This window comes from Rhea pennata, chromosome 19 (genome assembly GCF_028389875.1).
Source record: "Rhea pennata isolate bPtePen1 chromosome 19, bPtePen1.pri, whole genome shotgun sequence".
NCBI classification, from domain to species: Eukaryota; Metazoa; Chordata; class Aves; order Rheiformes; family Rheidae; genus Rhea; species Rhea pennata.
Window position 1 is genome coordinate 1,521,777 of NC_084681.1, and position 21,258 is coordinate 1,543,034.

The window sequence follows — 21,258 nt, forward strand, 5'->3', positions numbered from 1 at the left end:
AACCCTGGCACGAGCACCCGGTGCGCACACAACCCCGGTACAAGCACCCGGTGTGCGCACAACCCTGGCATGAGCACCCGATGCACGCACGACCCTGGCACGAGCACCCAGTATGTGCACAACCCTGGCACGAGCACCCAGTGCTCGCAGGACCCCGGCACGAGCACCCGGTGCACACACAACCCCGGCACGAGCACGATGCGCGTGCTGCAAGCACGGCATGGCCCGTCCCGGCGCTGCGGCCGGGCTCCGGCTCAAGGAGAGCGGGTCACCTGCCTGCCCCAAACCACCGACGGAGGCATTTCAGGCACTGAATAATTCATGGCGCTGCCATTTGCTCCGCCGCAGGCTTCCTGCCTGGCAGGAGAAATCGCTGCGGAGGGGAAAGGCAATCGGAGCAGCAGAAACCGCCCCCGACCTTGGCACGTCCTCCGCGCAGGGCCGCGTCCCGCCGGGCGGCCCATCTGCCTGCGGGCTGCCGGCGCGGGGCCGCCGGTGCCGGCGCGGTGCACTGAGCCCGCCGGCCTCGGCCCGGCAGCCCCATCTGCCCGCCTGGTGCCAGCGCCCGCTCGCTGCGGGGCACCCGCCCGCCCGGGCTGCGGCAGCGCCTGGGGGGGACCCCGCGGCGCCCCCAAAGCGGGGGACGTGGGGCTGAGCCCCGCAACGGGCAGGGACGGCGCTCGGGCCCCCTCCCCAAGCTGGGCCGCTTGCTCCAGCGCCACGTAGGAAAAAAAAAAGAAAAACAGCTTTATTGGATCTGACCTGAAAAAATGAGGGAGGGGGAAAAAACAAAACCCAGAGGGAAAGCCACGCGGAGGGAGGGCACCCAGCGGCGATGGAGCCGGGGACCCCCGAGCGGACCCGCTCCCGGGCCGCCGGCTCCGCGGGAGGAGGGAAGGCACCAAGAAGGCAGAGCCGCGCGGAGGGGCCGCCGCGTGCCGGCCTCTCCCGGCTCACGGAGCACCGATTCCCGGGAACGGCACTGGGGTGGGGGTGGGAGAGAGCCCAGAGGTCCGGGGGAAACTGAGGCACGGCGGGAGCCAGGGCCGGGAGAGCTTGGCGGTGGCTCCGGGGCCCGGCGCGGCGGTCCGGCTGCCGGCGGCAGATCGTCCCCGGGGCGCGGAGGGGCTGGGGCTGTCCGTGCGCGGCGAAGGCGGCGCAGCCGGGTGGCAGGGACGGCAGCGGGGGGCGGTGGCAGCGGTGGCCTCCGGGGGACGAGGCTCCGGGCAGGACGGAGAGGCCGCCGGGCGGCCCCGGCTCGGGGGTCGGCTCCGGGCGAGGTGCGGGAGCGCGAGGCTGCGGGAGCCCCCGGAGGACGGGGCCGGCGTGGGGCCGTCACCACCGGTTCCTGCCGTAGGCAGACGGCACCTGCGGCAGAGCAGGACGGCGCTGGGGGGCCGGCGGCAGCGGCGGGGACCGCAGCGGCTTGGTTATTTTTCCGGGGACCGCCCGGAGCAGGTCGCCGGGAGCCGGGATGCCCCGGCACCGCAGCTTGGGCGCGGGGACGCCCCGGGGTGCTCGGGCGGGCTCCGCGGGAGGCTCACGCCCGCCTCCCCCCCTGGCACGGGGCCCTCGGCCGCGCCGCCGAGCGGATGCAACCCCTGCCCTGCCCCGGGAGACGCGGGAAGGACTTTGCCCCCTGGCCGGGAGCCGAGCCTCCCGCGCCGTCCCCGGCCCCCCGCTCCCTCCGTTGCTCATTAACAGACCTGGTTGCTCCTGCCGTCGTGCGGGCTGGCGGCGGCGTGCCGGGCCTGCGCCGAGAAGGCGTCCTCGGCGCGCAGCGTGGAGCTGGTGCTGCCCATCGCCGGGCTCGCGGCGCTGGCGCGGGGCAGGATCACGTCGTAGGGGCCCTCGGCCTGCGGGAAGGAGAGGAGGCGCTGAGAGGCGCGGGACCCCCCGGGCGCCCCCCTGCCCCCGGGGGCCCATGCGAGGACCCCGAGTGCCCCCCTGCCCCTGGGGTCCCATGCAAGGACCCCGAGCGTCCCCCTACCCACGGGGACCCGTGCAAGGACCCCGAGCATCCCCCTGCCCCCGGGGACCCATGTGAGGACCCCGAGCATCCCCCTGCCCAAGGGGACCCATGTGAGGACCCCGAGTGCCCCCCTGCCCACGGGGACCCATGTGAGGACCCCGAGTGCCCCCTGCCCATGGGGACCCATGCGAGGACCCCATGTGAGCACCCCCCTGCCCATGGAGACTCACGCAAGGCCCCCGAGCACCCCCCTGTCCCTGGGGATCCGTGCAAGGACCCCAGCACCCCCCTCCCTGCGGCCACGCCGAGCGTCCCCCTGCCCTCGGGGACCCACGCAAGGGCAGGGTCCCGGGTCCCCTGCGTGCCCGAGGGCAGGGCCAGGGGACGAACCCTCGCCGCACCCCGTTACACCGGGTCGCTGCGTGGGCAGGGGGAGCCGCCCGGCGCCGCCCGGCGCGTTACGAGCCCGTCCGTCCCGCGGGGAGCGGCGGCGGCGGCGGCGCTTACGGGCCCCTTGTGCATCAGGGCCATCTCGGTGGGCTGGTACACGCTGGTCAGCAGCTGCCCGTTGTACCCGCTGTACGGCGACACCGGCTTCTTGGCTGCAAAGAGAGGGCGACGGCGGAGCTGGGGGGCTGCCGCCGCCGGCCCCCTCCTCGTTAGCAGCTTTAACGAGCTTCCCGGGGAGGGATCCCCGCAGCACGGGGCGGCGCCCGGGCCGGCGCAGACGCCGTGCCGCGTTCGCGGGGCACCGCCGGCACCGCCCGCGTTACTGCGGGCTCTCCGCAGCCCGGCGGCGCCCGGGACGCTCCCTCCGGAGGCGAGGAACGGCGGCGGAGCGCCGGGAAGCACGGGCACTCGCACGCCGGGGCCGGGAACGCGGCGCTCCCCGAGCTCAGCCCAGACCGGTGAGCCCGGCCGGGCGCGTTTTCGGGAGCCCCGGCGCTCGGAGGCGTCGCTCCCAGCCAGCCAGCTCGCCGCCGGCCGCCAACCCGCCGCCGCGGCGCGGGGCACCGTGCCCCGGCCGGGACCCCCGCGCGCTCGGCCCGCCGCCCCGCGGTGCCTACTGAAGGACGGCTCGTCCATGGAGAAGGCCTTGTTCTCCACAAACATGCTCTGTGACTTCTGCTCCTTGAGGATGGTCTCGTAGCCCACCCCGCGGGTCGGGTAGACGTCGTCCTCGTAGGCCTGCTCGGGGCCCCGCCGCGTCACGTGCGTCACCTCGGGGATGACGTAGAGGAAGATGAAGGTGCAGGCGTTGGAGACCAGGGTGATGGCCAGCGTGGGGTCATCCCACCTGGGCTTCTTGCCCACGTGCTGGTTCCCGTAGAGATACATGGCCGTCCAAGTCACCCAGATGGCCACGGAGAGGCTGGTGGTGGCCAGGATGAAGACGCTGTGCTTCCTCCAGTGCGTGTAGCGGCCGCAGAGGGCCAGCCAGGCGGTGCCGAAGGCGGCCACCAGCAGGAACATCACGTAGATGAGCGCCATGACGAAGTCAGCATCCATTACCTGGCAGGGGTCCGGCGAGACACCCTCCTGCCGCACCACGGTGATGATGAGCCACTCGGTGTTGATGATGACCTCCACCAGGGCCAGCAGCAGGGCCACTGCCAGCGTCACCCAACCCCGCGGCCCCCGGTTCCTCCGTGCCAGGAAGTTGAGCGCCAGGGCGTGCGCCAGCAGGCAAGAGAAGCAGATCCCGAAGAGGACGCCGAAGAGGAAGCGGCGGGAGGTGCAGGTGGAGAAGTTCGGCCCCACAATGAAGTCGAAGGTCAGGCAGAAGAGCCCGAAGGTGCCCAGGAGAAAGACCACCTGCGTGGCCACCAGGCTCTTCCTCTGCGGGTCCTGCACGAAGGGGAGGCTGGCCACCAGGATGATGGTGAGCACGAAGCTAGTCACCACGCCGAGGCTGGCCACAGCCTCCAGCACGATGCCCCAGGCTGCGGAGAGGTCGCAGAGATTGTAGTAGAGGGAGGAGAGGTCCTGGCCGCACCCCAGCGGAGGGCTGGTCTGAGCGCGGCACGCCGGGAGCAGGGCCAGCAGGACGCACGTGGCCGCCAGCACCGTCCCCATCCTGCACCGTGGGCCGGGCGCCGAGCGGGAGCCCCGGAGAGCCTGCGACAGAGAGGGGAGCGCTGGGGACCTGGGGAGCAGGCGGCCGCGAGCCTCCCCACCCCGGCCAGCGCTGGCGGTGCCGAGCCCACGCGGCCACGGCCACGGCACCCGGAGCGGCTGCAGCCCGAGCCACCCCCGGGGCAGACACACGTCTCCCGTCACCTCCTTTCCCACGGGCCAAGGGCGGCTGGGCGGAGAGGCTTGGCCTCCCCCGGCCCAAAACGCTGCCTCCTGCCAGCTCCGGGGCTGTGCCGATCCTCCCCTCCGATGCTGGGAGCAGGACGCGCTCCCGGCGGGGGGACCGGGCAGCACCGCGACTGCCGGTGTTCCCGGGAGCGCCGAACCCGGGCTGCAGAGGTGACGCGGGGGCAGGGGGCCGTTCCCGCGCCCCGGCCCTGCGTGCGGCTCCGCATCCCCCAGCGGGTTCCCCTTTCTATTTATCCTGCCCCACTTCCGCTCCTCTCGCTCCGGGCTCCGAACCGGCGGCAGGTCGCGTGTCCGGCCCTGCACGCCAGCTCGCTGCGAGCCCTCCGGCGCACGCACGCAGGCTGCCCGGGCAGCAACACCCCGCGCGGCTCCTCGGGCGCAGCCCCGGGCCCGCAGCGCCCGCCGCTGAGCCTGCCGCGGGGCTCCAGCTGCGGGCGTCGGGGGGGCCCGCGCCCCGCACCCCGGCCGGGACGCCCGCGGCACGGCAGAGAGGAGGAGGAAGCTAAAGCCGCAGACCCCTTCGCTTGCACGCCGCGCGGGGGGAGGAAACCAGGCAGGAAATCTCTCTTACAAGGTCACCCCCGGGGCCGCGCTGGGAGCAGAGCCCAGGAGTTCAGGCTCCCACAACCCTCCCCCCACCGCCCCTAACCCACTTGCTGAGTGGGACCAGGAGTCCGGGCAGCCCTGGCACGGCAAGGAGCCCTGGCCCCACGCCCCTCCCAGAGCCATGGCAGAACCCAGGCATCTGGGTCCCATCCACCGGGACGGGAACCCAGGTGTCTGGGTGCTGTATGCGTCCCCTCCCCCCCCGGGCCAGGTCTGCCCATACGTGGTGGAAACGCGGACCCCCAACCTCCTGCCGGGGCAGGACCGAGCCCCTGTGGCCCCCGGGCAAGGGGGACCCCAGCACCCCCAGGCTGTACTGGTCCCTTTGGACTCAGCCTGGCTGGTTCGTTGCACGCCCGGCCGGGGCCAGCCCGGGTCCCCTCCCCGGCACCTCCCACCGCGGCCGGCCCGGGTCCCCCCAACCTCCGGCACCTCCCGCCGCGGCCGGCCCGGGTCCCCCCCACCCCCGGCACCTCCCGCCGCGGCCGGCCCGGTCTTCCCAGCTCCCCCGCACCCCCCGCTCGGTACCTGCCGCCAAACTTGCTCAGCGCCTTCCCCAACTTTCCGTCCGAGTGAGTCCGCGGGGGCGGACGGGCCCGAGTCCGGGTCCGGGTCCCGGTCCCTGCAGCCCCCGGGGGCCCCACTCACCGGCTCCAGCGCCCGGTGCCGCAGCCGCTCCGCCGAGCCGAGCTGCAGTGAGCCGCGCCGAGCCGCGCCGTGCCGCGCCGGCGGGCGAGCCCCGGGCCGGCGGCACCGTGCGCGCCTGCCCGGCCCCTCCCCGGGCTGCGCCTCCGCCCGGCACCGAGCGCCGGGACCGGCCGGGACCTGCCCTGCCGCGCCGCGCCGCGCCGCGCTCCCTCCCGCCCGCACCCGCGCCGGGGCCGGGGCCGGGGCCGGGGCCGGGACTGAGCCGGGGCAGCCGCTCCGGGCCGGGAGCCGGACCCCTCGCCGGACCCCCTCGCCGGACCGCAGCGGCTCCCCGCGGCGGCAGCCGGCGCGGTGTGACTGTCAGTGCAACGAGTCTGCAGGGCCTCAGCACAGCTGGGCTGAGCTCGGGCCGTGGGACTGCGGGGTCCGGGGTGCTGCGGCCCGGCCCGGGGCCGCCTGGGCTTGCGCCAGCTCTCCTCCACCTCTGCCGCGGGCCCCCGGCCGGCGTGGGGGCTCTCGCGGCCGCCGGGCCCGGCCGAGCCCCCCGCGGCGGCCCCCCGCCGTGTAACGATACACCGGCTGCCTCCTGGAAACCCCTGGCCGCGGCGGGCGCCGGAGGGGCCTCCCGGAGGAATGTCAGCTGACCGCTAAAGCCCTTGGCAGGGCGAGGCGGCCCCAGCGAGGGGCTGCTGCGAGGGGCAGCCCCGGCGGGCGCACCGGGGCGGGCGGCCACCGGCAGCGCGGCCGCTCCACGGTCACCCCAGGGCTCGGGTGCGCCGGGGCCCCGGGGGAGACCCTGCGGAGCACCCACCGCCCTGCCAGCCCCGGAGGAGGTTTCCAGGCAGGCGCTGCTATTTTGGGAGAGTGAAGCAAGTGGGTGAAGGACACGGCCCAAAGTTCACCCACCTCCGGGGCTCCTGCTGCAGCCCGGGTGGGACGGAAACCCCGCGGGGAGCGGGGCCGGGGCCCGCCGAGCCGCGGCACGTGCCAAGCCTGGAGGAGGCGGCGGGTCCGCGGGGAGCCGCATCCGCTGCCCTGCGTCACCTGCGGCTGCGGTGCCGCGTTCTGGGCGCGAGGGTTTCTCTCTCTCTCTCTCTCTCTCTCTCTCTCTCTCTCGTGCCCTTCTTTTCTCTAAAGCACGTTCATCTTTAAAGCAGCCCTTTTTCAGGCAGGGCTCCGGGTGCTCAGGTGTGCGGGGGCTCTGCTTTCTCCTCAAGTTCTGCCCGGCCCCTTTGTGCCTCAGTTTCCCCACAGGGACGTGGTCGAGGCTCTTGGGGCAAACCGAGGCTGTACCCCCACGCTTCCCACTGCAGGAAAACCTCATCCTAGGACAAACACAGCCGAGAGCTCAGGCCGGCTTCCTGCCGCCCCCGCGCCGGGCGCCGACCCGGACCCAGGCCCGCGTGGAGGCCAAGCCGCACGGCCTCCCGGAGGCTGCTTCCTTCCGCAGCCGGGGGCTGGGGCTGTTTTCTTGGCAGCTGCCTCAGCCCTTTGCTGCCCCCCATTCCTGCCAGAGCGAGGGGGGTGGGGGTGTCCGGACGTGCTGCTGAGGCTGGGGAGCAGCGGGTGCCTGGCACTGATTTCCTCCCTCCTTCCCCTGGGGATGCTCCCAGCTTCCTGGCAGCTCCCCATGTGCCCCTAATGGTTTAGGAGGGTTTTTGTAGGTCCTGCAGAAACGCACCACTGGGGAGGCACCGCTGCCACATGCCAGCTGCCCTGCGGGGACCGACGGCGGGCAGCGAGGGAGGAAGCGCCCCGGGTGCCCCCCTCGGGACCGGGCAGCCCCACGGCGCGGGAGCAGGGCGCAGCTCGGCACGGTCCCCCCCCCCCCCCCCCCCCCGCTGGGCTCGCAGGACGGGAGGAGGCCTGCTCCGAAAGCACGGGCACGCCGGCTGCATTTTTTCCAGGCTTACCTTTGCTCCAGTGCTACCGGGCGGCTGGCACGGCGTGGCGCGGCACGGCGCGGTGTGGCAGGGCTCGCTCCGCGGCCGGCTCGCCCCGGCCCAGGCGACAGCTCTACCTGGGGCCGCTTGCCCTCCCCGGCTGCTTTCCAGCCGCTGCTGTTTACGCCGGGGCCGGGGAGCTGTTTTCCATCTGAGCTGGCTGCATCCAGAACCGAGCCCCTCGCCGCGGGCGGACGCGGTCGGCGCGTTCCCACCTCCCTCTCCGAGGAATCCAGCGCCGGTGGGGGTGGGCTGGCGCGGGGGGCTCGCCGCGGCCCGGCCGCCCCGGGGGCCACTGCCGCTCCCCTCTCCACCGAGACCCTCCACGCACACCTCGCTCCGGCCCCGAGGCTGCTGCCTGGGGACGGGACCGTGGGGTGGGAGACGGGACTGGGCAAAAAGTCCCGCGGGGCTGCGAGCACGGCGCCGCTGCCGGGCGAGAGGCGCTCTGGGGTTAATACCTAATCTCTTCCCCGTCCTCAAATACCAGAATTAATGGAGCGAGCCCCTCCCAGGTGCCGCCTGCTGGGGTTTCAGCCTGTTCCCCAGGGGCCAGGAAGGCCGGGCAGAGACAGCGAGTGGGGCCGGATGCCGCGGGGGGCGGCGGGCAGCCCGGCCGAGCCCCCCTCCCACAGCGTGGTTTGTGGGGCATCGGAGGGGGAAGGCTGGGCTGCTGGGGGGGGGGTCGTGCTAAGGACTGTGCAGGGGAAGCAGGAGGGCAGCGTGGCGGCCCCCCCCCCAGGAGCGGGGCCTGGGGGTGCCGGCTCCGGAGGGCGCTCGGCTGGGCACCTGGCAGCTGGGGACGGGGCAGGCTGCTCGCCCGGCTCGGCACTGGCGCAACTGGGAGGGCGGCGCTGGTGGTGGGTGCGCTTGACCCTGGGAGCTCAGCCCTTCCGGCTCCTCCAGGCGGGATCCCGGTGCCTTACTCCAGACCCCAACCACCCCGGCACCGGCACCGTACCAGCCGTCTCCGTGTCCTTCCCGGCAGAGCAACTCCTCCAGGCTGCCCTGGCCTGCAGGGGGGCCGTGCCCTGGGGCAGCCGGGCAGGGGGCTCTCCTGGGGCGTCCCTCGGGGGTCCCGGGGAGGGATAACGGCTGGTGCGCGGGGCAGAGGGAGCGGGGGTCGTATGTGCCGCACTCGGAGCTGGGAACGGGCCGCCATGCCCAGGCCCCGGCACGCTCGGCCCCGTGGATGCTCGCTGCCAGCTGCTCGGCTCAGTGCCCGGCTCCGAGAGCGCGGACACCGCTCTTCCCCAGCACGACCCCAGTCCCTCCAGCAGGAAACTGGGCTGGGAGCATGAGCCTCAGCGGGGCCGAGGCTCGGAGCTGGGCAGAGGGACGCTGGGCACGGGGGCCGCCCGTGCAGGGTCCTCCTGTCCTGGCCGCTCACAGTGGACACAGACCCGGACAGAGTTTTCATCTCATCACAGAAGTTTAAGCAGGAAGGACCAGGCCCCTCGGCACACTGTGGGCACCGTGCCGGCTCAGGGAGCCCCGCGGCACAGCCAATGCCAGGCAGCACACCCCGAAATACAGGTAGGGCCAAATCAGTGAGTGCAATGAGTGGTGTGTCCATGGGCTGGGCACACAGGCAGCCAGGGAAGTAGAGAGGTCTCACCATCATCACCTGCACCTGCATGAACACCTCAGCTCCACGGGTGGTGGAGCAGTGTCCCCAGGGCAGGGTCTCAGCGAGGTCCCAGGGATGCTCGGGAGATGCAGGAGTCCAGAGGCCCGGGTTCACAGGGCTGTGCCACGAAGCAGCTCCAGCGGCTTCAGGGCCAGGGGTGGGAAGGGGCTGTTCCTGGGCCGGGGGCTGTGGCGGATGTGTGTCCGGAGCACCTCGCCCACTATGCGGCGGAAGGTCTTGCTGACAAAGCAGTAGAGTAAGAAGTTGAGGGTGGTGCTGAGCATGGCCACCATGTTGGCAATGTCCAAAGCCAAGTGCACGCGCCAGTCCTTCTTGACTGAGGCCACATAGAGGTGGCAGATCATGACGATTGTCCGGGGTGCCCAGAGCACCATGAAGATGGTGGTGACAGCCAGAAGGAGGGCCGTGGTCCTGCCTACATAAGGCCGGCGGCCCCCTGAGCATCTCCGCTGCTTCAGCTTGAAGATGATGATGGAGTTGGTGGCCAAGAAGATGCTACAGGGCAGGAAATAGATGGTGACACAGTGGACCCACTTGAGCACCTTGTCCAGGACAGTAGGGGGGTCGGCATCACGCCACATGTCCAGCCACCAGTAGAAGGGGATGCCCGTGGCCAGAGCCACAGCAAAGACGGCTGCGATGATCTTGCGGGTGCGCTGGGGGTAGGAGACGGTGCGGTAGCGCAGTGGGTGGCACAGAGCCATGTAGCGGTCTGCAGTCAGCAGGACGGTGACCCAGACAGAGGTGTGGTTGGCTGTGAACTCCAGCACGTTGACGGTATGGATGAAGGCACTGGGCACCGCTCGGGCCAGAATGGCTGTCTGCAGGATGAAGCCCACGAAGATGATGAAGACCTGAGTGAGGATGTCGGAGGTGGTCAGGGCCAGCAGGTACCAGTATGATGACTTCTTGGTCCTCGTGGCCAGGCGGGACAGGGCCATGGCTGTCAGGACATTCACTGGAGAGGAGGAGCGGAGCGAGGCGGTGAGACCCCGGGGCTGTGCCTGGGCCAGGCACCCTCAGCTAAGCTCAGTGTCACAGCATGGGGGTCCCGAGGGTGCCCAGGCTCTGCCAGGGTCGCAGGGGGAGCAGCGCTGGGCCCCACCTGGGTGCAGGGAGGGCTGGGGTGGGGAGCTATAAATATCAGTGTGCGGGGGGATTTGCTGAGCTGATTAATCTCTTCCTTGTGTCAGCCAGTGCAATTCAAATGCCATCTGTCCCTGCTGCCGTGGCACCCGTCGTGCAAGGCTGCGGTCTACCACTCCGGCGCTGCAGCTGGGGCTGGACCCTGAGGGCCAGGGAGGCCGTGGGGAGCGGGTGGGTTCCCCCATCCCTCCCCGCAGCCCGGAAAGCCCTGCGGCTGGGAAGGGAGCCGTGGCTCGGCTGGCAGCAGGGGCCATGGGGCTGGGTCGAGGGAGCGCGGCTCCGCTACCTGTGCGGGGGCACAGCCCCCCGGATGAAGCGGGACGGGTGCCCCCGGTGGCACAGCACTGCCTCCCCCCCCACATAGCCCTGTGCGGGTGCGAGCTGCCCCGCGCTCCCCCGCAGCCCCCAGGACGCTCACCTGGCAGCCCCAGCCCCAGCAGGAGGCTGTAGTACACGACGGGGACGATGCCCACCACACAGGGCGACCGCTCCGGCTCTGCGCGCGCTGCGTCGCCGGCCCCCACCACCTCCGTGCTGTTGGGCACCAGGACCATCGCCCTCCACTGCAGACCTGCTGCAAGGGGACACGGCGGGTGTCAGGGAGCCGAGCGGCCGCGCCAGGGCCGCCGGGCTCCTCCTGCCTGCACTGCTAGCTGGGCTCAGCCAGGCCATCGGGCAGCCGGCGGCCTGGCTCCCGCAGGAGCGATCGCCCCAGGTCTGCTTCTGCGTGTGCCCATGGGCAGCTCGATTTGGAGTTGACCGTGCACGTGGCAGAGCAAGGGATCCAGCCCTCTTCTTGGGGGAAGCCAGGGAGACCGTCCAGTCCCTGCAGGGCGGAGGGATGCCCCGCTGCCAGCTACCAGACATCCTCCTTGTTTATCTCCTGCCCTCGTTTATCGACTTGAAGAAAACTGGCTTAAAACAAGATGTTCCTGGGCGACTGCCACGTGGGCGAGGCCCTGGCTCACAGCTTGGGCTGGGTGTTGTGTGTCGGGTCACAGCAGTGCCTGCGGGGACCCAGAGGTGCCAAAATGGGGGGACTCAACGGTACCGGGGGGAGGGTAGCCCAAGCTGCCAAGGGAGGATGGCCAGCTGTAGCCTGGGGGAGAGCGGGGTGGGTCCTTTGCCTGCTCCTCACGCGGGTCTAGCACAGGACAGAGGGGCTGGGGGCGCCGGTAGCGGCCCTGGCCCTGCTCCCGGCCCGGACCCCGCCCCGGGCAGGATACGGCCCAGCGCCCGGTCGGGCCCACGCCGCGCTCGGCCATTCATAAAGCCCGGCGGCACACCCCCCGCAGCCGGCGCTCCCATTGGCTAGAGGAGGGCACAATTGAGCCAATCAGAGAGGGGCCCTCCAGGAATGGGGAAGCCAGACCCGAGCACTGCGTTCTGATTGGCCGGATTCCTCCCCCCCCCCCCCAATTAACATCTCCCACGGGGGTACCGCGACTCCTGCCCCGGGGCCGCCAGTGCCGCCGCCTTGCTGGGACCAGTGCGGGGCTGGCAGCGGGGTGCACGGAGGGGCGCAAGGCCCGGGGAGGGGTGCTGGGTGCACGGGAGGGGCTCAGAGCCCAGGAGGGGTGCTGGATCCTGGGGAAGAGTTCTGGGTCCATGGGAGTGGTGCTGGTGTATGGGAGGGGTGCAGAGCCCAGGGAGGGGTGCTGGGTCCCTTGCAGGGGCCCAGGCCAAGGAAGGGGTGCTGGTGTATGGGAGGGGTGCTGGGTGCGTGGGAGGGGCGCTGGGCAGTGCTCAGATGCCAGTCCGAGCTTTACACCACAGAGACCCCCAAACTGCCCTGCTTTGGGCACTACAGGGGCCCCACACCAGCCCTGTCCCAGGCACTGCCAGGACCCCAGGCTGCCCTGGCCCAGAGCTGTCCCTGCTGCTGCTGCCCATCCTGCCAGCGCTGTGCATGATGCAGGGTGTCCCAGCCCCCCCCCCCCCCCCGCCCGGATCCCTCTGGAGGGCTCCCAGCCTGTCCCCCTCTTGGGGCCAGGCAGACCCCTTCACTGCTCCTGGTCTCCTTCCAGCAGCATCGCCTCTGGGCACAGTGACAGCCCCACTGCCCCTCCAGCCGGCTCAGAGCCGGGGCTGTGGCCGTGGGGACCTCCCCTTCCCGGCCCAGAGCCTCCAGGAGCTGCTTGGCCGAGACCTGACCAATGGGTCACCACATCTGCCACTGCTGAGCTCTGTAGAGAGCCTGAGGAGAGGCCCCCGGGGCTGAGCGCACCCCACCGATGAGCGAGGGGGGCCCCCCCGGGCTCAGACACAGCGCAGCTGCCCAGGGCTGGGCACGGGCAGGCTGCGCTCGCTGGGTGGGAGAGCAGACAGAGGCACAGGGGGATGCCAATTAGGTGCAAACTAGATCCGGCTAATCAACAAGTGCAAGTGCGTCCCTTTGTCCCTTGGTGTCCCCAAGGGAACTGCTGTGCCGATAGGGCTGCAGCTGCAGCAGGAACGTGTTAACCCTTCCCCAGCCCTGCTCCAGCTTGCTGTGCCGGCGGGTCTGTGCCCGCTGACAGGGGTCCGGTCCGGCCCCCCTCACCCCGTTACCCTCCCTGCCCAGGCCCCGCTCCCCATGCCTGGTGGGGTCTCACCTCGGGGGTGCCCGGTGCCACCCGTCGGGGCGTGCGGTGTCGCCTTCCCTGGCCAGGAGAGCCACGGATGGCTGCGTCCCCGCCGGTGCCCGGAGCGCTGCACAGCCGCGGGGCGCGTGGGCTGCGGGGAGGAGGGAGAGCGGGGTGGGCAGAGCCACGGGCTGGGCCAGCGGGGCAGGAGGATGTCCCCAGGCCTCACCGGTCCCCCCAGGGCTGGGGACGGGTGTCTCCCAGGGAGGGCTGAGGGGCAAGGGGAGGGGTCCAGAGAGAAGGACGCAGGGCTCTTCCCTGCCCCAGAGCAACAGAGATGGTGACATGGGCATTTGGGGACGGCTTGGTCGTATCTTGCTCCCCCATCGTGCCCAAGGGCCATGCCGCTGAGTGGGTGCAAAGGGCTTTGCTCACGCACTCGCCCCCCAATGCCATGTGGGTTGTCCCCACAGGGTAGAGGACAGCCCCCCTGCCCGAGTCCCCAGGGCCTTACCTCCAGGGCAGGCGGCCACAGCGTGCTCCCCTCGCCCCCCCCCCCCCCCCCGTGGGCACCGGAGCCTCGATTTCGCCTGCGTTTCGCACCCACCCTGAGTGAGGCTGGCGCAGAGGCAGGTGCATGTGGGGCTGCTCAAGCCTACCTAGGGGGAGGGGGTTGGCTCAGCCCCCACCTGCTGCGAGCTGGCGCCCAGCGGCACGGGGCTCTGCAGGGAGCGGCAGGCACAGGCAGCTCCTGGAGCTTACTGGCGGCTCAAATTGTGGCGTTCGTGTGTGTGCACGTGTATGGATGTGGATCCATACGTGCACGCATCCATATGTGCATGCATGTGCCCATGCATCCGTGTCCACACATCCCCAGGGTGCAGAGTGCTTGCAAGCAGCCAAAGCTGGAGGAAAAGCCTGCCCATGCCTCAGTTTCCCCAGTAGCACAGGGAAGTTGGCAAGCTCCTGTTCGGAAGGAGGCCCCCTCCCCCCCAGCAAGCTGTTGTTTTGCAGGCAGGTGGTTAAATGAAGCATCGCTGGATGTGGTGAGCCATTAGCGGGCTGCGTGGCCACGGGGGCCCCCCCTCGCCGCCCACGGTGAGGCAGGAACGCCGCCCAGGCCTGTTTGCTCTCCGGCTGTATGCCCGCACCGGCTCTGGACCCGGGCCACTGCGGGTTTCCCGGAGCTCGAGGCCCTCTGCCCGCAGTGGGTCCGGCCTCGCTGGCAGCTGGGCACAGTCCCGGGGACCCCCCCCCGTGCTCGGCACGGTGCCCTGCAGGGGCGGCGACCTCGGCACGCGCCGGGGCAATCTGTGTGCCCGGCCCCAGTGATCCAGCCCCCGAGGAGCGGGGCCAGATGTGCAATCCCTGCACGGGAACTGTGTCAACATCTGCCACATACCACATCTGGAAACCCCACCTACCCCCCCCCCCACTGGGATGGGGCTCGGGGACTCGGGGGGGTCCCCGTCCACCTCCAGGTCTGTGGGATCCGGAGCGAACCCGTCCTCAGGTGCCCTCGCAGGCACAAAAATAGGTATGCAAGAGTGCGAGGCACCGCCTGCTCGCCCGCGGCCCCCTTTCCAGCACGGCGCCCCGGCCAGCGCCTTCGCCACGCTGCGCTTGGACGTGGAGCCCGGGCGCGGCGGCGGCGGTGCCGGCGGCCCCGGCCCGGCGTCGCCGCTGCTCCCGGGAGCAGCTCAGCGGGGCTCTGCCCGAGCGAGGCGCGAAAGGCGCCAGGCACGTGGGGCTGCCGCGGCACTTAGCAGCTCAGCACAAAAGCTGCAATAAAGCAGCCGCCAGCTCTAATCCCATCAGCTCAGACAGCTACTCGATAAACGGGAACAGGCTAATATTCGGCGGCGCGGCGCCGGCCCGAGCGGGGCACGCCGCCGGCCCGCCTCGGAGGTCACAGCGATGCCCCGGCCGTCCAACGGAGGGGCTGGCGGCGGCGGGGCTCCCGCTGCGCCCGCAGAGGTGACCTCGCGGGGGGCCGCGCACCCGCGGGCATCCCGCCGGGGAGCCCGCTCCCGGCCCGGGGCCGAGCCAGGGCGCGGGGGGCGAGCGCTGCCCCGGCCCTACTGCGAAGCCCTGGCGAGGGGCGGCGCGGTGCCAGCGGAGGCTGGCACCGGGCACTCGCGCGGTGCACGGAGCGCCTTGGCTGCAAAGGCTGGGAAAAGGGCAGGCAGTTCCTGCCGGCAGCCCGGATGCCATGGTGATGGGAGGGCGAGCGCTGCCGCCGGCATGAATACCCATGAGGCCGGCCGGCGCGGGGGGAGCGGCGAGGCCGCCGCCGCCACCGCGCTGTGCCCTGAATGCAAAGGGCCCGCGGGGCCCCGCGGCCACCCAGCTGGGACGGGGCGGCCGCTCCAGCGTCGGCAGCGCCCGGCGGGTGCCGGGAGCCGGCGTGGGCTGCGGCGAGCGAGCCGGCGGTGGCCCCACGCGGCACCCGGGGCTCGCTGGGGCGCCCCGCTACACCGGCTCCGGGGTGCCGGGGGGCCGGGATGGGATCGATTCCGGCCGGGAAGCGGTTCCCTTGGAAACGGCCGGTCCCAGTTTCCACCAATCAATGTGCCGGCGCGGGCGCGCGGGCTGGGAGGGTCGTGGCCTACATAAGAGCGCGGCGGGCAGCGCGCGCGCCAGTGCGGCGCGCAGCCCCCGGCAGATGCGCTTGCGAAGCCATGGCGAGGCTGACGGGCGCCCGGCCCGGGCCGGCCCGCCGCTGGGGCTGCGCCGCCGCCGCCTTCCTCCTCCTCCTCCTCACCGTGCAAGCCGGTAAGGGCGGCCGCGGAGGGGGGAGGCCGGAGCCGGGGGCCGGATGCACCGCGCCGCACTCGCCCTCGCCGGGGTGCCGGGGTGGGGCACGGCCGGGTCCTCCCCGCCTGGGCGTCCGGCGAGCCCCGCAGTGCTGCGGCGGGAAGGAAGGGCTGGGCTGAGCTGGGCTCGCGGCACCCGGGGCGTCCGGCTGCAGCGGGCGGCCGTGCCGTGCCCCACGGCTGTGCCCCACGGCCGTGCCGTGCCCCATGGCACTGGGGAGGTGCCGGGCTGTGCTCAGCACCCGGCACGCTGCGGCCCCGGGAGCCCCTCGAAGGAGCGATATCAGGCACCGCGGGGCAAGAGGCTCCCGATCCCATTCCCAATCCCTGCTTAGCTGGGCTTAAGCCGGAGCTGGGAAGGGTAATCCGCAGCATCGCCGCCGGCGAGACGTGGATGTGAGAGCGACGGGGCCAAATTCGCCCTGTGGGAAAGACGCTCCGGCTCTGGGGCGGTGGCAGGACTTGGGACAGGCAGGCGGGAGGGAGAGGAGGGGGAAGAAGGCTCCCCGCACCGGGGGCACCGCGCTGGGATCGTGCCGTCTGCCCGCAGCCCAGAAAGCCGACCTTAGCGGCGACGCCACGGCGGCCACCATCAACCACTCGCTGACGCTGCTGCAGCGGCTGCAGGAGCTGCTGCAGAACGGCAACGCGAGCGACTCGGTGCTGCGGGTGCGCACGGCGGCCTCCGAGGAGGCCAAGGTCTTCCACACCCACCAGCTGCTGCTCGGCCTCCAGAGCGAGGTCTTCGAGGGCCTCCTGCGCAACCAGAGCGTCGTCACCCTGCACGAGCCGCCCGAGAGCGCCGCGCTCTTCGACAAGTTCATCAGGTGCGCGGGGAGGCCGGGGCCGGGCGCGGGGGCGGCCGGCGGCGGCGGCGCGCTGGGGGCCGGCGTCACCGCCCCGCGCTCTGCCCCCCCCCAGGTACCTGTACTGCGGCGGGGTGTCCATCCTGCTGCACCAAGCCATCCCCATGCACCAGCTGGCCAGCAAGTACCGGGTGCGGGCGCTGCAGCGCGGCGTCGCCGACTACATGAGGAGCCACCTGGCCAGCGAGTCGAGCCAGGGCCACGTGGTGGGCTGGTACCACTACGCGGTGCGCGTCGGCGACGAGGCGCTGCAGCAGAGCTGCCTCCAGTTCCTCGCCTGGAACCTGTCGGCGGTGCTGGGCAGCGCCGAGTGGGCCTCGGTGAGCGTGGAGCTGCTGCTGCTGCTGCTCGAGCGCTCCGACCTGGTGCTGCACAGCGAGCTGGAGCTCTTCGGCGCCGTGGAGGGCTGGCTGGGCCGCCGGCAGCCCGAGGCGCCCGTGGCCGAGCGGGTGCTGCGCGCCATCCGCTACCCCATGATCGCGCCCAGCCAGCTCTTCCGGCTGCAGGCGCAGTCGGCGGTGCTGGCGCGGCACCGCGGCGCGGTGCACGACCTGCTCTTCCAGGCTTTCCAGTTCCACGCCGCCTCCCCGCTCCACTTCGCCAAGTACTTCGACGTCAACTGCAGCATGTTCCTGCCCCGCAACTACCTCGCGCCCGGCTGGGGCTCCCAGTGGGTCATCAACAACCCGGCGCGGGACGACCGCAGCACCAGCTTCCAGACCCAGCTGGGCCCCAGCAGCCACGACGCCAGCAAGCGGGTCACCTGGAACGTGCTCTTCTCGCCGCGCTGGCTGCCCGTCAGCCTGCGCCCCGTCTACTCGGACTCCGTCTCGAGCGCCATCCAGCCGGCGCGCGTCGAGGACGGCCGCCCCCGGCTCGTCATCACCCCGGCCATGAGCAGCTCCGACTTCGCCGGCGTCAGCTTCCAGAAGACGGTGCTGGTGGGCGTGCGGCAGCAGGGCCGCGTCTTCGTCAAGCACGCCTACAGCTTCCACCAGAGCTCCGACGAGGTGGCCGACTTCCTGGCGCACGCCGACCTGCAGAAGCGCACCTCCGAGTACCTCATCGACAACGCCCTGCACCTCCACATCATCGTCAAGCCCGTCTACCACTCCCTCATCAAGGCCAAGAAGTAGCGCCGGAGCCGCCGGGACCTGGCATTTTTTTTTTTCTCCTCCCTTTCGTAGCTAGTCGGAGCCCCCCGCGCCGGGGCCGGTGGCTCTGCTGCTGCCTCCCGGCCCCGGGGCCTTGCAGGGTGCTGGGGACGGGGGACGGGGCGGGGGGGGTCCCTGGCTGCCTGTCCCAGCACTGCAGGAGGCCAAACGCAGGGGCGGCTCGGTCCCCTCCCGCCACCGTGGGCACAGGGATGGGGACGGGGATCCCACCCGGGACGCGCGGTGCAGGGGTCCCTCCGAGCCGAGACCTCCCTCCGGGGAGCCCGCGGGGCCGCCGGCAGCGGAGCCCTGGGCTGGGCGGGCGAGCGGGGCGCGTGCCCGGCCGTGGCGGGCGGTCCGGGTGCCTCCCCGGTCCTGCCGGGGCCGGGCCCCCCTCGCCCCCAATCCTAATAAAGGCAGAAAACGCGAGTGCGGGGGCGTCCTTGGGGGCTTGCCGCTGCCGCGGGCTGCGTGGCGCCGTGCTCGCGCCGCTCCCGCGCTCGGCCGGTCTCCGTTCAACGTGACCCTCGAGAAGGGTAACGCGCCCCGGGACGCCTGCGCCGGTCCGCGGCGGCGCGGGGCAGCTGCCTGCATCTCCCGGGCGCTGAGCGTCTGCGCGGGCCCTTCCCGAGGCTGCCAGCAGGCTCCGGCCGTGGGCACCTCCTGGCACGGCTGCGCCCATCCCCGGGGACTCGGGTCCATACCTTGGGGGTCAGCTTGGCAACGGGGCCCTACGGACGCGGGGTGCAGCGGGGATCCTGCTGCCTACCTGCGCTGCCACGTGCTCTGCCGCGGCACGGCGGTGCAACGCTGCGGCGCCGGCGCTCAGGGACGCGGCCGTGCCGCGTCCCGACGGGGGTGCGGGACAATGGGACCAGCACCCCGGCACGGGACCGGCACCCCGCCACGGGACCAGCACCCTCACTCGGGGCACCCCCCGGTCCTGCCAGGGACCCTCGTGCCCGACCCACACCGCAGCCCGTGCGTGCGAGCGGGGCTGCCGGAGAGCTCCTGTTGCTGGGCTGAGACTCGTCAGACTCGGCTCCCCGGTGACACCCATTCCAGCTGCGGGCACTGAGGATGGGGCTGCCAAACCTTCCGCTCCTGGAGCCGGCTCGGCTCCTCCCCGAGGGCCGTGATGCTTTCACGGGCTGCGGCCACGTCGGGCGGTTCTGGAGCGTCCGACCGGTCGCCCCCCGCGGCCGAGTCCCGCTCGCTGTCGCCGGCTCCATACGGCTCCTTCCTCTCCCCCTCGCTCCCCCGCCGGCCCCTCCGGAGGAGGAGGAGGAGGTGGTCTCACCACCCGCCCGGGGAGCTGGGGGACCCCGTTGGTGCAGGACGTAGCGAACGTCCCTGCACTCGCCGTGCCCCGGGTGCCCCGGCTCGGTCTCCGTCTGGCTCTTGAGGCTCTGGATCTCGCTGTGTAGGTCGGCGGCGATGCTGCCGTACTGCGCCATGCTGTGCGAGACGCCGAACGGGTTCCTCCTCACCTGGGACAGGGAGCCAGCGTGAGCGGGGCCTGGGCACCCCATCGCTTTGGGCAGAGCGTGTTCCCCAGCGGGGTCCCCGAGCAGGGCATGGCCGGCGGAGCAGGACTCCGAGCGAGTCCCTGAGTGGGGTCCCCAAGCAGGATCCCCAAGCAGGAAAAAGCTCATGGAGCAGGTCCCCAGTAGATCTCCAGGCAGGTTCCTGAGCAGGTCCCCAAGCTGGCCCCAAGCAGGGCACAGCTCATTGAGCAGATCCCCAAGCAGGACACAGCTCATGGAGCCGTCCCCAAGCAGGTTCCTGAGCAGGTCCCCAAGCTGGCCCCAAGCAGGGCACAGCTCATTGAGCAGGTCCCCAAGCAGGACACAGCTCATGGAGCCGTCCCCAAGCAGGTTCCTGAGCAGGTCCCCAAGCTGGCCCCAAGCAGGGCACAGCTCATTGAGCAGGTCCCCAAGCAGGACACAGCTCATGGAGCCGTCCCCAAGCAGGTTCCTGAGCAGGTCCCCAAGCTGGCCCCAAGCAGGGCACAGCTCATTGAGCAGGTCCCCAAGCAGGGCACAGCTCATGGAGCTGTCCCCAAGCAGGTTCCTGAGCAGGTCCCCAAGCTGGCCCCAAGCAGGGCACAGCTCATTGAGCAGGTCCCCAAGCAGGGCACAGCTCATGGAGCAGGTCCCCAAGCAGGTTCCTGAGCAAGTCCCCAAGCAGGACACAGCTCGTGGAGCAGGTCCCCAAGCAGGACACAGTTCATGGAGCAGGTCCCCAAGCAGGTCCCCGCTCATGGAGCAGGTCCCCGAGCAGCGCACAGCCGGCAGACCAGCGTCCCGCGCGGTGTCCCTGCTCCGGGGCTGGCGAGGCAGCGCGAGGCCAACACCTCCAGCCCCCCGTGGCGAAGGGCAGCGGGGGCCGCTTGGCTGCCCGCGGCGCTGCACGGCTGGCGCGGCGCTGCCCACGGCACGGCCGGCGGAGGGCTGGGCGCGGGCAGGCGTGCCGCGGCGGAGCGCGGCCCCACCGCGGTGCTGATGCTCCTGGCCTGGTCGGCGTGGGCGAGGGTGCTGCGCAACTCCTCGGAGGCGGTGCCAGCCGGGCTGGTGGGGGCTGTTGCCGCCGAGGGAGTCCTGGCCGCGGAGAGCGTCGGTGAGGGGCGCCGGGCCGGGGGGTCCAGCCTGCGCCACCCGTGCCCACCGCGGGCCCCCGACCTGCCGCACCTCGAGCAGGCAGGTGAACTTGCTGTCACGGCAGCTGACGAACTAATTGCTCATCCGGTTGCTCAGGGCGTTGATGCAGTTGCCCAGGGCCAGCAGCGACCTGTTGATGGGGGCTCCCTCCTTCACCCTCCGCCCGCGGTTCTGGCTCTGCCGAGGGAGGGCAGCGGCCGTGGCGGCTCCGGCTGTGGCGGCTCCAGCCGTGGTGGTGGGGGCACCTCGCACTGCCGCGTGCCCCTACCAGCGCCACCCGCTCCGAGCCCGCCAGGTCGATCAGGAAGAGCCGGATCATCTTGTTGTAGATCTGGGCAGGGAGAAGGAGCTGGGCGCATCCTGCCCGGCACAGGGACCTCCCAGGGCATCGCGTCCCTCGCCCATTGCCCCGGCCCCCAAAGACGCCCCGCTTGGGGCAGCGTCACCAGGCAGGGCTGCACGGGGCAGGGGGATGTCCCCTGCGTCCCTCCCGCACCTCGAGGTAGGACATGGAGACCTCATAGTCCATGTTGCCACTGGTGTCCTCGATGGCCTGGAAGAGGTCGCCAAGGATCCGCGCATAGATGTCAGGCTCGCGGTCTGTGCCCAGCATGGTGTAGGTCTTCCTGCAGCCCGGGGGAGAGCAGGGGGCTAGTGTGGGGCTGGGAGCCCCCAGCCACAGCCTCCCACCATGGGGCTGCCCTGATGCCCGGGCCATGGGGCCCCCATCACCCCTCACTGGTGGGGCTGTAGGCGAAGACAGTGGTGTTGTAGCTGGAAATGATGCCAGTGATGAGGCCCCGGGTCGTGGCATGGTAGATGGTCTCCTGCAGGAGAGTGAGAAGCCCCAGGGTACGTCCCCTGTACTCACTGTCCCCTGCCTGCCCCCAGACCCACATGCTACCCC

General features: G+C 71.8%; 2 protein-coding genes across 2 annotated transcripts; one reads left to right on the forward strand and one right to left on the reverse strand.

The window, feature by feature from the left end:
• Nucleotides 1-732: 732 nt before the first annotated feature.
• LOC134149183 (uncharacterized) lies at nt 733-10,845 on the reverse strand. The gene is made up of 7 exons (XM_062592092.1): nt 10,710-10,845; nt 9,239-10,103; nt 5,432-5,666; nt 3,040-4,090; nt 2,480-2,574; nt 1,707-1,856; nt 733-1,368 (listed from the first exon to the last, which is right to left on the reverse strand). The coding sequence occupies exons 1-7, from the start codon at nt 10,843-10,845 to the stop codon at nt 1,336-1,338; spliced, it is 2,565 nt and encodes an 854-aa protein (XP_062448076.1). The 3' UTR covers nt 733-1,335.
• A 4,691-nt stretch (nt 10,846-15,536) lies between these two features.
• Nucleotides 15,537-17,673, forward strand: BTBD17 (BTB domain containing 17). Its single transcript, XM_062591764.1, has 3 exons — nt 15,537-15,630; nt 16,222-16,498; nt 16,593-17,673. Exons 1-3 carry the CDS (start codon nt 15,537-15,539, stop codon nt 17,671-17,673), a joined length of 1,452 nt encoding a protein of 483 aa, XP_062447748.1.
• The last annotated feature ends 3,585 nt before the right edge of the window (nt 17,674-21,258 follow it).

Coding starts and splice junctions, on each gene's coding strand:
- LOC134149183 (XM_062592092.1), bottom strand. CDS start 10,845: ATGGTCCTGGTGCCCAACAGCACGGAGGTGGTGGGGGCCGGCGACGCA. Junction 2,575..3,039: donor CATGGACGAGCCGTCCTTCA/GTAGGCACCGCG, acceptor CTCTCTTTGCAG/CCAAGAAGCCGGTGTCGCCG. Junction 1,857..2,479: donor CCCTGATGCACAAGGGGCCC/GTAAGCGCCGCC, acceptor TCCTTCCCGCAG/GCCGAGGGCCCCTACGACGT.
- BTBD17 (XM_062591764.1), top strand. CDS start 15,537: ATGGCGAGGCTGACGGGCGCCCGGCCCGGGCCGGCCCGCCGCTGGGGC. Junction 15,631..16,221: donor CCTCCTCACCGTGCAAGCCG/GTAAGGGCGGCC, acceptor GTCTGCCCGCAG/CCCAGAAAGCCGACCTTAGC. Junction 16,499..16,592: donor CTCTTCGACAAGTTCATCAG/GTGCGCGGGGAG, acceptor GCCCCCCCCCAG/GTACCTGTACTGCGGCGGGG.